Source organism: Schistocerca nitens, chromosome 2 (genome assembly GCF_023898315.1).
Source record: "Schistocerca nitens isolate TAMUIC-IGC-003100 chromosome 2, iqSchNite1.1, whole genome shotgun sequence".
Taxonomy (NCBI): Eukaryota; Metazoa; Arthropoda; class Insecta; order Orthoptera; family Acrididae; genus Schistocerca; species Schistocerca nitens.
The window spans coordinates 626,068,750-626,082,422 of NC_064615.1; the positions used below are offsets into that span (position 1 = coordinate 626,068,750).

Consider the following 13,673-nt stretch of genomic DNA (forward strand, 5'->3'; position numbering starts at 1 on the left):
ATCCACGGCCAAGTTTTGGATGAGAAACCTGTGTTGGTTAGAACAACAACAGTGCTTCAACTGTGAAATAAGTGTTCAAAATTAGGCCGTGTGTTAAAACAATTACTGCTCCATACATACTGTTCTATTCTTCAAGAACTGTGAGCTTTGTGGTTAGGTTTTTACTGCTCGTAGATATTCAACAGTAAACTATGGTGACAGTATGTGGATGTTTGCCAGAAAACTACACTCCTGGAAATTGAAATAAGAACACTGTGAATTCATTGTCCCAGGAAGGGGAAACTTTATTGACACATTCCTGGGGTCAGATACATCACATGATCACACTGACAGAACCACAGGCACATAGACACAGGCAACAGAGCATGCACAATGTCGGCACTAGTACAGTGTATATCCACCTTTCGCAGCAATGCAGGCTGCTATTCTCCCATGGAGACGATCGTAGAGATGCTGGATGTAGTCCTGTGGAACGGCTTGCCATGCCATTTCCACCTGGCGCCTCAGTTGGACCAGCATTCGTGCTGGACGTGCAGACCGCGTGAGACGACGCTTCATCCAGTCCCAAACATGCTCAATGGGGGACAGATCCGGAGATCTTGCTGGCCAGGGTAGTTGACTTACACCTTCTAGAGCACGTTGGGTGGCACGGGATACATGCGGACGTGCATTGTCCTGTTGGAAAAGCAAGTTCCCTTGCCGGTCTAGGAATGGTAGAACAATGGGTTCGATGATGGTTTGGATGTACCGTGCACTATTCAGTGTCCCCTCGACGATCACCAGTGGTGTACGGCCAGTGTAGGAGATCGCTCCCCACACCATGATGCCGGGTGTTGGCCCTGTGTGCCTCGATCGTATGCAGTCCTGATTGTGGCGCTCACCTGCACGGCGCCAAACACGCATACGACCATCATTGGCACCAAGGCAGAAGCGACTCTCATCGCTGAAGACGACACGTCTCCATTCGTCCCTCCATTCACGCCTGTCGCGACACCACTGGAGGCGGGCTGCACGATGTTGGGGCGTGAGCGGAAGACGGCCTAACGGTGTGCGGGACCGTAGCCCAGCTTCATGGAGACGGTTGCGAATGGTCCTCGCCGATACCCCAGGAGCAACAGTGTCCCTAATTTGCTGGGAAATGGCGGTGCGGTCCCCTACGGCACTGCATAGGATCCTACGGTCTTGGCGTGCATCCGTGCGTCGCTGCGGTCCGGTCGCAGGTCGACGGGCACGTGCACCTTCCGCCGACCACTGGTGACAACATCGATGTACTGTGGAGACCTCACGCCCCACGTGTTGAGCAATTCGGCGGTACGTCCACCCGGCCTCCCGCATGCCCACTATACGCCCTCGCTCAAAGTCCGTCAACTGCACATACGGTTCACGTCCACGCTGTCGCGGCATGCTACCACTGTTAAAGACTGCGATGGAGCTCCGTATGCCATGGCAAACTGGCTGACACTGACGGCGGTGGTGTACAAATGCTGCGCAGCTAGCGCCATTCGACAGCCAACACCGCGGTTCCTGGTGTGTCCGCTGTGCCGTGCGTGTGATCATTGCTTGTACAGCCCTCTCGCAGTGTCCGGAGCAAGTATGGTGGGTCTGACACACCGGTGTCAATGTGTTCTTTTTTCCATTTCCAGGAGTGTATTAATGAGGCTTAATGAAAGTTAAACAGTAGTGCACTGGCCATATTAAATGTGTCTGTGGGGGGGGGGGGGGGGGGGGGGGGTCATGAAAAGTGAAAGTAAACGACTGTGAAACTCAAATGTGCACCTATTGAATACATCATTAACAGTAGACAGTAATGCACTTCCACCCCCTATTTTTTCAGCCAGTTCATCGACACCGAGGACAACAAATGAAGCAACAAAGAAGGTGAGCACCGCCGCAACCTAACACTAATGTTAGCAACAAGGAAGTACTGCTGCCATCTGCCATGTAACAGTAATGGCAGAGGTGTAAGCCTTCAATTACAGGGGAAGTTTGAGCATGAGTATCAAGTCACCAGCAAGTGCTGGACTGGATCAGGTGATTGAGGATTTTGGGCCTTTACATAAGGCTTTCAGAGAAGATGATTAGGTGGTTTCAGTGAGTGGGGCAGGGAACACCTTGGATAGGAACAGGGAACACAGCATGGGTAGTTTTCTGAATGAGGCAGTTTCCCTTACTGGTCGCACCAAGTTGAGCGTAGTAGAGGTGTTCCGGTGATACGATTGGTCTTGTCTTGGCACTGTTGTAAGGCACGAGGCACACATTGCACTGGTGCCAGTGGAACTGTTGGGAGATAAGGCTTTTGTCAACTCAAAAGAGTTGGAAAATAAAGATTGGTGGAGATGATTAGTGTGGGGCCCCACATTGTCAAATACCCATTGTCATGGGTATGAGAACAAGGCCTCTTTTTAGGAAAAAACCATAACATCAGGCTCCGCTCTCTTAAAAGTATATCAACCAGCTTAGAGACCTCTGCACCATGAATGTGGATAAATAGAATTACCACACAGAGTGTACAGGCACCATGGAAATTTGCTCAGAATTATCTGTTATTCATTCAAATGTTCAGAGCATTAAAAATAAAGTACAGTAGCTTCAAGTTGAATTACAGTGTTTGATCAGCATGGTAGTATGCATTACAGAGTACTGGTGTAGAGATGATAGTTGCAGCATATAGTGCTATCTTTGTGTGGATGTGCAGGTCACTACTGTAAATCTACTTTAAATGGTGAAGGATCGTGTATCTTTATCAGGGATAATAAAACAACAGAAAGTCCAGTTTGGAATATCATCATTATTATGAAAAGGATAGATTGCTACTTACCATAAAGATGACACAATAAGTTGCAGGCAGACACAATGAAAAGCCTGTTACATATAAGATTATGGTTCAAATCAGTCTTCAGAAAAGGATAATGCACACCCACTCTCACAAGCAAGTACACTTCACACACACATGACCACTATCTCCAGCCACTCTGGCCAGACTGCAACAGAAACACATTCAACAGGTGCAACAATTCAAAGCAGGTCATGAACAGGGAGGGATATCAGGGTACGGAGGGGAAAAAGGAATTAGCAATGCCTAGCAGAGCATGCAGGTTCTAGAGGTGCAGGATAGAGCTCACACATGCAGCATCAAATGCCAGTGGGGGAGGGGAAAGAGGGGGAAGAAACAGGAGTGGAACAGAGAGGAGTAGAGAAGGCAAAAGACTGGTGGATGCACAGGAAGAAAGTAGCACACAATGACGGTGAGGGTAGGTGAATTGTGGGGGAGAGGGGGAAGGGGGGGAACAGTTGGGTGGAGGAGGTTGGGACAGTAGGTTATTGTTAGGTTGACAGGATGATTTTGAGAGCAGAGAATGTGTTGTAAGGGTAACTCCTGTCTGTGTAGTTCAGAAAAGCTGGTGGTGGAGGGGAGGATCCAGATTGATTGCACTGTGAAGCAGCCTTTAAAATCAGGCATGATATGTTCAGTTGCATGTTGTGACACAGGGTGGTCCACTTTGCTCTTCACCACAGTTTGGCGGAGGCCATTCATCCTAATGGATAGATGGATGGTAGTCGTACCAATATAAAAAGCTGAACACTGATTACAATATTGCTGGTATATAATATGGCTGCTTTCACAAAAGGCCCAGCCTCTGATAGGGTAGGATAAGCCAGTGACAGGACTGGAATAGAAAGTGCTCAGTGGATGGATTGGGCAGGTTTTGCACCAGGTCTTCCACAGCAGTATGAGCCCTCTGGCAAGGGATTGAAATTGGGAGTGGCATAAGTACAGATTAGAATACTGTGAAGGTTGGATGGGCAATGGAGCACCACTTTAAGACGGGTGTGAGGATGTCCCTAATTTCAGGGCATCAGAGGCCAGGCCACCTGTGAAAGCAGCCATATTAGATACAAGCTCTGCTGAAATTATTGTTCAGCATTTTATATTGGTATGACTACCTACCAGCTGTCCACCAGGATGAACAGCTACCACCAAACTGTGTCCAGAAGTCAAGTGGACCACCCTGTAGCACAACATGCACCTGTACATAACATGCTTTATTTTAATGTCTGCTTCACAATGTTGTCAACCTGCGTTGTCCCCTCCAACACCTGCTTTTCTGAACTGCACAGATGGGAGTTATACTTACAAGACATTATCTGCTCCCGAAATTATCCTGACCTCAACATATGGTAGCCTATCGTCCCCACACCTTCCATCCAACTGTTTCCACCCTGCCCTTCCTGTAATCTCCTCACAATTCACCTCCCCTCACCCTCACTGTGTGCTGTCCTCTGCTGGTGGATCCACAGGTCTTTTCTCCTTCTCTGCTCCTCTCCTTCCAACTCCTCATTTTTTTTCTTGTCTCCCAAAACTGTGGGCATCATCCATGTACTGCCACCTCTTGTTTCAGTGTACTCTGTCAAGCAGTAATAACCCCCCCGGTCATACCCTGCTATCCCTGCCCCTTCCCCACCCTGCTTCAGACTATTGCTCTTGTTCAATGATTTTCTGTTGCAGTCTGGCCAGAGTGGCTGGAAGTAGTGGTCATGTCTGTGTGATGTGTGCTTGCTTGTGTGAAAGTGTATGCCTTCCTCTTTTTTGAAGAGGGCTTTAAGTGAAAGCCTATATGAAGCAGTCTATTCATTGTGCCTGTCTGCTCTGTATGCAACTCAATGAGTCCCTTGTATGATGAGTACAAATAATATTTTTGATATATCAGGAATAATGCACATTTTGAAGTTAGATAAGATACATTTTGAAGTTAGATAGGATCTGACTACAGTGTAGGTAAAAATTTTGAATTGGCAGCCATTGAAATAACAGAGCTAGATGTCTATAAGAAGTTAATCATCTGTGCATTTATTGCTCACCTAGTAGTAGTAGAGACATTTTCTTCAGCAATTAGCTGAAGTCAAGGAAAGATTCTCAGCCCCCAGAACTAACATAATAATATGTGGACACACAGGTGTTCAAGGTGAAACTAATAATAACTTCTTAAACATTTTGAGCACTTGTGGTGGGAAACAAATGCTAAACACTGCTAAGAAGGTTTCAAAACGATTCAGCTTCAATTGTAGACCATGTACTTATGGATACTGACGGGGAAAATTGTAAAGTATTTGTCAGAGATCGCGACATTTTGGATCATCACTATCAGATAATAAAGCTAACAACAGGCTTGGTGAAACCTGCAGAACTTCAGTCCTACAAAAGGATTTCCTCAGATCATATGATACAAACTTTTTATAGGACACTCCCAAATTAAACCTGGGTTGAACTGTATATGGAAAGTAATGTAGATGCTAAGTTATCTAAATTCCACACATTTTTTAAATTAATTTTTGAGAAGATATTTCCAAAATTTGCTATTTCTGCTATAGTAGCTATGGAAAATAGATGACTAACTGTGGGCATTAGAAAGTTCTCACAGACACTTAAATTTCTCAGTTATTCACAAAAGGGCTGCACTAATTCACAGTTCCTACAGCACTATCACAGGAATAAAAAATGTATGAGAAGATACTGCTTGCTGCAGAAAGAAAACAAATCATTAAATAACAAAAAATATATAATGCAGGAAACTAAAGGAAGGTGGTGTGGAATAGTATAAAACAAGAAACTGGAAAATACTGACTCAATAATAACAACATGCAAATGAAAGATGAGGATAGAATAAGTGAAAGTCCATAATAATTAGCAAATGTTGTGAATTATTACACTGATGACCCAAAAGATTATGACCACTGCCCAATGTGACATTGGATGCTGCCTGGTGACATTGTGGCACGTGATGTGATGACAAACGTATGTAAACAGAGCAGACATAAATAGGGAATCACCCTAGTGAAGGAATGGCTACAAATTGGGAAATCCATTGAGATAAGTGACTTTGACAAAGGGTGGATTATTACTACACAGAGCCTGTAAATGAGTATCTCATAAACAGTGAATCTGGTCGAATGCTCATATGATACTTTCAAGAGCATCTATGAAAAGAGATAGAAGGACAGTGAAACTACCACTAGGCACTAAATGGTTGGACATCCATGCCTGTACACTCAATGTGTGTTTCAAAGGCTTGTCTGCACTGTAAAGTAGGATAGATAGTGATCCGGCATCTCTGCTGAAAGAGCACTATGCTGGTGCATGCTCAACTGTTTCAGATCACACCGTTCATTGTACACTGTTAAACATGGAGCTCCGCAGCAGACCACCCCTGTAAGTTTCACATGTTGACCCAATCAAATCGTCAATTACAACTGTAGTGGGCACAGGACAATTGGGATTTGACTGTCAATCGGCTCTTTGGATGAATCACATTTTTGCTACACAAGGGTTAATGGTCGTCTCCATAAATGCCATCATGAAAGCGAACAGCAGCTCAAAACATGCAGCACACCATGGACACAGGCTAATGGGAGCAGTATTAGGTATGGGAGACATACACCCACACTTGCATGGAACCTGTGGTGGTAATTGAAGACACATTGACAGCTGCGAACCACCTGCATCCCTCCATTCTTGACATCTTCCCTGGGTGTGATGTCATATTTTAGCTGTCTGTGTTCTGAAGGAAAGCATAGATAGCAAATAAGCTCTATTAACAAATATAATGAATTAGTCTTTCAGTAATCTGTTTTGCTGGCATACATAAAGCATGCACAAGAGATGCCCTCACTAGAGAAAGGTAATGCAGAAAGCAATGAAGCCTACAGGTCAGTTTCAGTGCTGTCTTCATTCTCAAAAATAATTGATGCAATCATGAAAGAGAGACTGACAGGTTACATGAGTTAGGTACAACTTATTTAACAAAGCACAGTTTGATTTCAGAAGTGGAAGAAGTATAATATTGGCCATTGTGAAGTTCTTGAAAGTAATGATTGTGTTACAGGCATTTTCGCAGACTTCTTCAAGGCTTTCAGCACTTACTACTACTATTGAGGAAGCTAAAAGCGCTAGATATAACAGGAACAACAAATGAGTGGTGCCAGTCTTACTTGGAAAGCAGGGTGCAAAAGTTGGAGATCATTCACACACCTGCTGGTGATAAATTTTTAGTAGAACAATTGTCAGGCAAGAAATATATAAACAGGTTAGTGTATTCGGTCCAATTCTGTTCTTAACATAAAATATAAGACATGGAGGACATAATATAAAATGTTAAGACATGGAGGAAAAAGTCCACTTCGCTGATGACAGCAATATCATAGTCACTGATAAAACATCAGAACTCCTGTTAGAGACAAATGAGACCCTTAAGGATGTTTACAGTTCGGCAGCATGTAATAAATTAACATTGAACATACAGAAAATAAACAGTATGTCTTCAGCATAAAGAGGGGAATCATCTCTGTCACTTTAAATATAAACGATACATCTATAGATTATCTAGCAAACACAATGTTTGCTGGAATGAACTGTGATTGTCAGCTAATGTGGAATGAACATACAAAGATACTGGCAAAAAGAATGTCATCAGCATGTTATTCTCTTAGGGTGTTAGCATCAGCTTGTACCAGCCAAAGTCTTGAGGTGACATACTATGCCTACATACTCTCAGTTCTTACCTGTTGAGTTCTTTTCTGGGGATCGAAGACACAAAACATGGACACAGTTGTTAAACTGCAGGAAAGGGCCATAAGAAGCAGTAGTTGGGCTCAGTGTAAGGAGCACTTTGGCATCCTTTTATACATAATCACAGAACATGAGCCAGTATGAAGCTACGTTTACCCAGAAAAGCAAATAAAAAAACTCATAACAATGTTTTATATCAGCTGATAAAGTTGTATAATAAATTTCCAAAGAAAACGAAAAAGATTACTCAAACACCTCTGCTTAAAAAGGCAGCTAAAACATTCTTGAAAAGTAACACACACTACAAAATTAAAGATTAGAGGACTAAGAGTAGCAGATAGCAATGAAAGGGGATAACTACAGCACCTGGTCACATTTCAATCCTTGATTATGGTTTACTGCATTCATAAGGACTATTAAATGAGGAAAAGACCCAGAATATGTGGTTCAGTCTATCAAAAACTACAAAAATAGAAAAACAAAAGGCAATGTTTTTGGGTATCATACTTGACAACAGTCTAACATGGAACACTCACGTTGTTCACATAGTGGTTAGGTTGTCAGGAGTTATATATTTGTTGAAGAGACTGATGCGTTGTGTGACATTTGAGTATGTAAGGACAGCGTACTTTGCCTTTTTTCAAACTGTTTTAAGGTATGGGTTAATACTCTGGGGAAACAGCAGAAAAATAAATGAAATTATGGTGATTCGGAAGAAAGCAATCAGAGTTCATTAAATATAGAATTTTAACAGTTATTAATTTATATATTCTTGACAGTGTTAACTGCATACTTGCTGAACTACCTAATTTAAGTGTAACAAATCAAAGGCATGACTACTATACAAGAACCTGTACTTCTCTGCTGTTGCCACAAAATATATTAGCTAAAACTAACAATAGTCATAAGTATATGGCAATTAAAATATATAACAAATTGTCTAAAAATGCGTCAATCAAGCCTGACAAATTATTTAAAGAAAATGTACATAACTTCTTGTTAACTAATCCATTCTATTCATTTGAAGAATTTTTAGAAATCTCCCAATATCAACTTAAATATGAAAAAATTTATTTTGTTAAATTAATAGATTAAGTGAACTGACGAAGTCTGTTGCATGTAATAATGCTGAATGACCAATAAAGAATCTGAATCTGAAATAATATGTCAAGCACACAGTTGCATATGGAACCTGGAGTTGGTGCAAGGGGCTCAGCACATCTTCACAGACCATGAGTTATCGGCAGGTGTCCTCGGTGTATACAGCAATTAAGAACAAAACTATGTTTTATTTGCAGGTTAGCTGGAACAAATTGTGTGTAAAACAAAGAACATTATACAATAAGGACTTATCCAGTGAGCCAGTGCAGCTGTTAAAACACTGATCTCATATATAGGATGATGGAGTTACTCTGTCCAACCATTTCGAATTCAGTTTTCTGTGGTTTTCCTGGATTGCTAAGGCAAATGCCAGGACGGGTCTGGCTGACCACCTATCCTATCCCCACAGGCTACCTCTCCAGCCTCATAAAGCATGTTCTGTATTCTGTGTGTTGTATATCTTGACCTAATGATTTGCATTGTATTATCTAGACAAATCCTACATCATCGTGAGATGATCTTTGGATGAATAAAGATGAATAATAAACAAACTAAAAACAGCATTTATCTGTTGATAAATGCTTCAGTTATTATTATTTAAGTTATTTAAATTAGTTCACTTAAGAAAAGATGGTAGTCTGTTGTAAAAAAGTGTTCCTATTGTATGTGGACTGCAGTGTACAGCCCTTTTACTACTTATAATTCTGTGAAAGTTTTCCCTTTCCTGTTTTTTGTAATTATGAACATTGCTGTTCATTATATTATGTTCAGGAATTATGTAGGGTGTTCAGTAAGTAATGCAACACATTTTTTTTCTGAAAGTAGGTTTATTCAGGATTCCAATACACCATATTATTCCATTATCCCCATCATCCACATGCTGCTTACTGAGTAGTGCATCCTTCATTGGGCCAAACAGATGGAAGTCAGAAGGTACGAGATCTAGGCTGTAGGGTGGGTAATGGAGAACAGTCCAATGAAGTTATGTGAGCATCTCTGTGGTGTGCAGACTTGTGTAAGGCCTTGTGTTGTCATGGAGAATGAGAAGTTCATTTGCATTTTTTTGGCAATGAACACACTGAACCCATTTCTTTGGTTACCTGAGGGTAGCACAGTACACTTTATAGTTGATCGTTCCACCTTGAGGGAAGACATGAAACAGAATAACCTCTTCAGGGTCCTAGAAGACCACCACCATGACTCTATCAGCTGTGGGGGCAGCTTTGAACTTTTTCTTTGGAGGAAAGACAGTGTGGTGCCACTCCATGGAGTGTCGTTTTGTTTTCAGTTCAAAGTGAACCCATTTTTAATCATCTGTGATGATGTTTGACAAAAAATTGTATGGTCAGCCTTTAACATGCAGGAAGTTCTGCACGAATAGTCCTTTGTCACTATTTATGACATTCTGTTATGTGGTGAGGAACCAGTGTGCACACACCTTTGAATACCCCAGCTGGTGGACAAGTGTGTCAGCACTACCAATGAAGGCATCCAGTTGAGCAGTGAGGTATCTGATTGTGATCCACTGATCACCTCAAATGAGCATGTTCGCACATTCCAACTTTGCAGGAGTCACAGCTCTGTGTGGCTGGTTGGCATGCAAGAGATCAGACAGGTTTGCGCAGCCTTGTTGCGAGGATGACAAACATCTTTCCCAATGATTCACCACACTTTAGTTCACTGCCAGGTCTCTGCAGATATTCTGCAACTGCTTCTGAATATTTGCAAGGACATGGTTTTCCGTCAAAAGGAACTCAGTGACAGCCCTCTGCTTGGAGCATACCCCTGTTACAGACACCATTTTGAAGGCTACTTATATCGCCACCAGCTATCAGAATTTCATGAAACTATAGGGGCTGAAGCAGGAATATTCCATGACATCCCACAATGAATTTTGCATTTTTTCAACCCAAACTGGCCAAGAAAAAAAAAGTTGTATTACTTATTGAACATCCCTCATAGTTACACAAATATGACTACCTGCAGGATGTACATAGAAATACGGTAAGGATTTAAAATTTTTAAATCTGAGGAACGGTTCTGTGAGACAGCTTAATCTACATTTAAACGTACTACTCATTAGATGAATTTTTGGATATAGGAAGTGGGTAATCGCCCCCCCCCCCCCACACACACACACACACAAAAAATTTAATATTAAGTATCGTGTAATATTTTGTGTAATGTAATATCTTGTATTCACACCTTTTATTAACTTGACACGTTCCACATCATTACCAAGTGTTGTCTGTCTGTTCTCAACACCTTCTCTATGTGGTGATGTGATGTTCTGTGTTAATGATCTACTCCATAATGTGAAAGTTCAGTTAGAGTTATCTTCAAATGACAACTTAGTTCTTGCAGATGGTAACACAAGGAAAACATCCATGCGGTGCTATGTTTAGCTTAAATAAACTAACACAACAGTTCCATTTCAAATCTTTGTGATACAGACACTGAAGTTTAAAGACAATTGTGCCATTACAACTCATAATAATGAAAAGGGTTACAGAAAGTAAATATCTTAAGTTCTTAATGAATGAACATGAACAATATCTGAATAAATTACACAGCATAATAATCAAATATTAAAGGAAAGGAAAGAGGAATGTCATGTAAATAGCAATGTTGCAACATACATACTGGAATTTTGCACACCACACTAAATTCATTAAAATTTTCCTCTAATAATGACATTAAAATGTCTTCGTCTGTTATATTTAATGACTTAACCATTCTGTATGTCATAGTTAGTCTGCCTGATAAACTTCTTTCATGAATATTTACATCAAAATGGTCTTATATGAGTAGAACGAAGATAATTAAAAACAAAAACAAAATGAATTAGTGTAAGGCAAAAACATAGCAACTTATGAACAGTTAAAGCTAAGTCAAGGTAAACTTATCATCCAGTCTTTCTTTAACCCAGCTGAAACCACATCATCAACCTGATGCTGACAAACTTATTGACATCATAAAGTTTGTCCATGACTTCCTGTCCCCTCAGGTTTCCATATTCCTTTTCTTGTAGGCAGAATCAAACTAATTCCATCTGCTTGAAAACTTGACGGTTTCAGAAAACACAAATATTTCCATTCATATTTATTCATCTAAAAAAAGTTTATGCCTCCAGAACTGCTCAGCTACAAAACAAATACAAGTAGCATTTTAGTTTCCTGGCTACCATATTCATATACTACCAAAGCAATGACTTGTCTGCATTAGTATAGACCTATTAGTTATTGCATCAAAGCAAAAAGTAATCTGAGGAGGAAGGATTTTCTTTTGGGAGGGTGGGGAAAGGGGGGGAGGAGAAAGAAAGAGAGAGAAAGAGAAATTGAAAGCAGTCTGCTTATACTTTCCATGTTACTAAACCATGCAAATTGTTGCTACAGGAAACTATGAATAAAACTGTTTTATGCTTAAATATGACCATAGTGCAAACTGGAGAACTGTTTTCATCACCTTGAATTATGCACTGCAGGGAGCCCAGAAGAAGACTAAGTCTCATTCACTTCACTGCCACAGATTAGTGAAGAGGCATGTACAGAGCTGTCACCTTCCGACATAAGTACATTGTGGTACATAACAGAATTTTAGCCTTGGACAGTGTCCTTATAGTGTGATAAATTCAGCCAAGACAGATCAATTCAGTGGCAGGAGATAAGCAGTCTGCTACAAATGAGTTCTTGGCCCCAACATAAAATGTCACAGGCAAGGTCTAATACAAAGGAGGCAACTCTTATGCTGCAGATTAGGTCTGGTCTGCAGTACACCATTCATTCACTGACATAACAATCATCAATTCTGATGAAACTTGTCACACTGTAAGGACACAGCTCAAACACCAACAATCCAGCACTAACACACAACAGACAGTTCCTTAGCAGTCTTATTTTTCTGTGATGACATAGTATACTTGTTCCTGAATTCCATCTTAATGAGTAGTGACATATTTTTATATCGCTTGTGATGCTGCAATGTTGCAGGATGGCTCACTGTTGGAAGCAGGAGTTGCCTCATATTAACATAACTTATTTATTACCACAACACAAAGCTACTATGACCATAAAATTCTGATAAAAATTCAGAACATGTTATTGAATTATTTATCCAAAGATGCCCTCAATAATAGTTGATCAATCATACTGCATATTGTACTGCATAGAAGTTGTTTGGGTTTCATCATTAAAATAATAAACTTACTTAAAGTTATCTACATACCAACGGGAATTCCACATATGTCTGCCTGAAGCTGCAGGAGTAGATCATTTTGTGCCATTGTTCCATTAGCTTTCAAAGTTATTAAAGTAAGTCCTGTATCCTTCCTCACGGCTTCTAATATATCTCTCACTTGGTAACATACGGCTTCCAAGCATGCTCGAACTATGTGCTGCTTTGTTGTAAACTCTGTTAGCCCACAAAGAATTCTGTTGGCAATAAATTACTGTTTTGTACATATATATAATTTGTGTATATTATTCTGACGGGAGTATTTTTGGCTGCATAACAGAAAACACTGTAAACTGACCTTTTGAGACTGAAAATGATTCAGAATACTCATAGACACTCCTAGAAACCAAGTATCAATGAACTACAAAAAAGTTAATAATGGCAATACACAACACAGTGTGTAGCTTTATACGGTCTATCTCTCAAATCGGTAATGTCCATATGTCATAATAAGTGGACAATAGAGTATGGGATTATTGAGGTGCAAAATGTAGTCAGTGCCAAAAATACTCTCTTATTCTTCACACCAATATATGTCAATTCCTTGTCATTTCCCATGCCTACGTTTCTGACCCTGTCAGGATAAAATCTCTTCTGTTACCACTGGAGTTAGCCTTTTTAATTTGTGACCAGTAGTTTGTGCAATATTGTCAAATATGTCTGGAATGTGTGACTTTGCATGACTGCCTAGGCATTTTTCTATCACACCCGTCAAGGATGTACACAACTCAGACAAAAAGATGTGTGATCCTACTACCATATGCAACAAATTAAA

At 40.7% G+C, this 13,673-nt stretch overlaps 1 protein-coding gene across 1 annotated transcript in view; it reads right to left on the reverse strand.

Annotated features, from left to right (window-relative positions):
• LOC126235210 (glycerol kinase-like) overlaps nucleotides 1-13,673 on the reverse strand; it is a 197,799-nt gene that overhangs the window by 53,012 nt on the left and 131,114 nt on the right. The window contains exon 8 of the mRNA XM_049943941.1: nucleotides 12,890-13,095. Coding sequence (XP_049799898.1) covers nucleotides 12,890-13,095 — 206 coding nt within the window. The remainder of the gene's footprint in view (nucleotides 1-12,889; nucleotides 13,096-13,673) is intronic.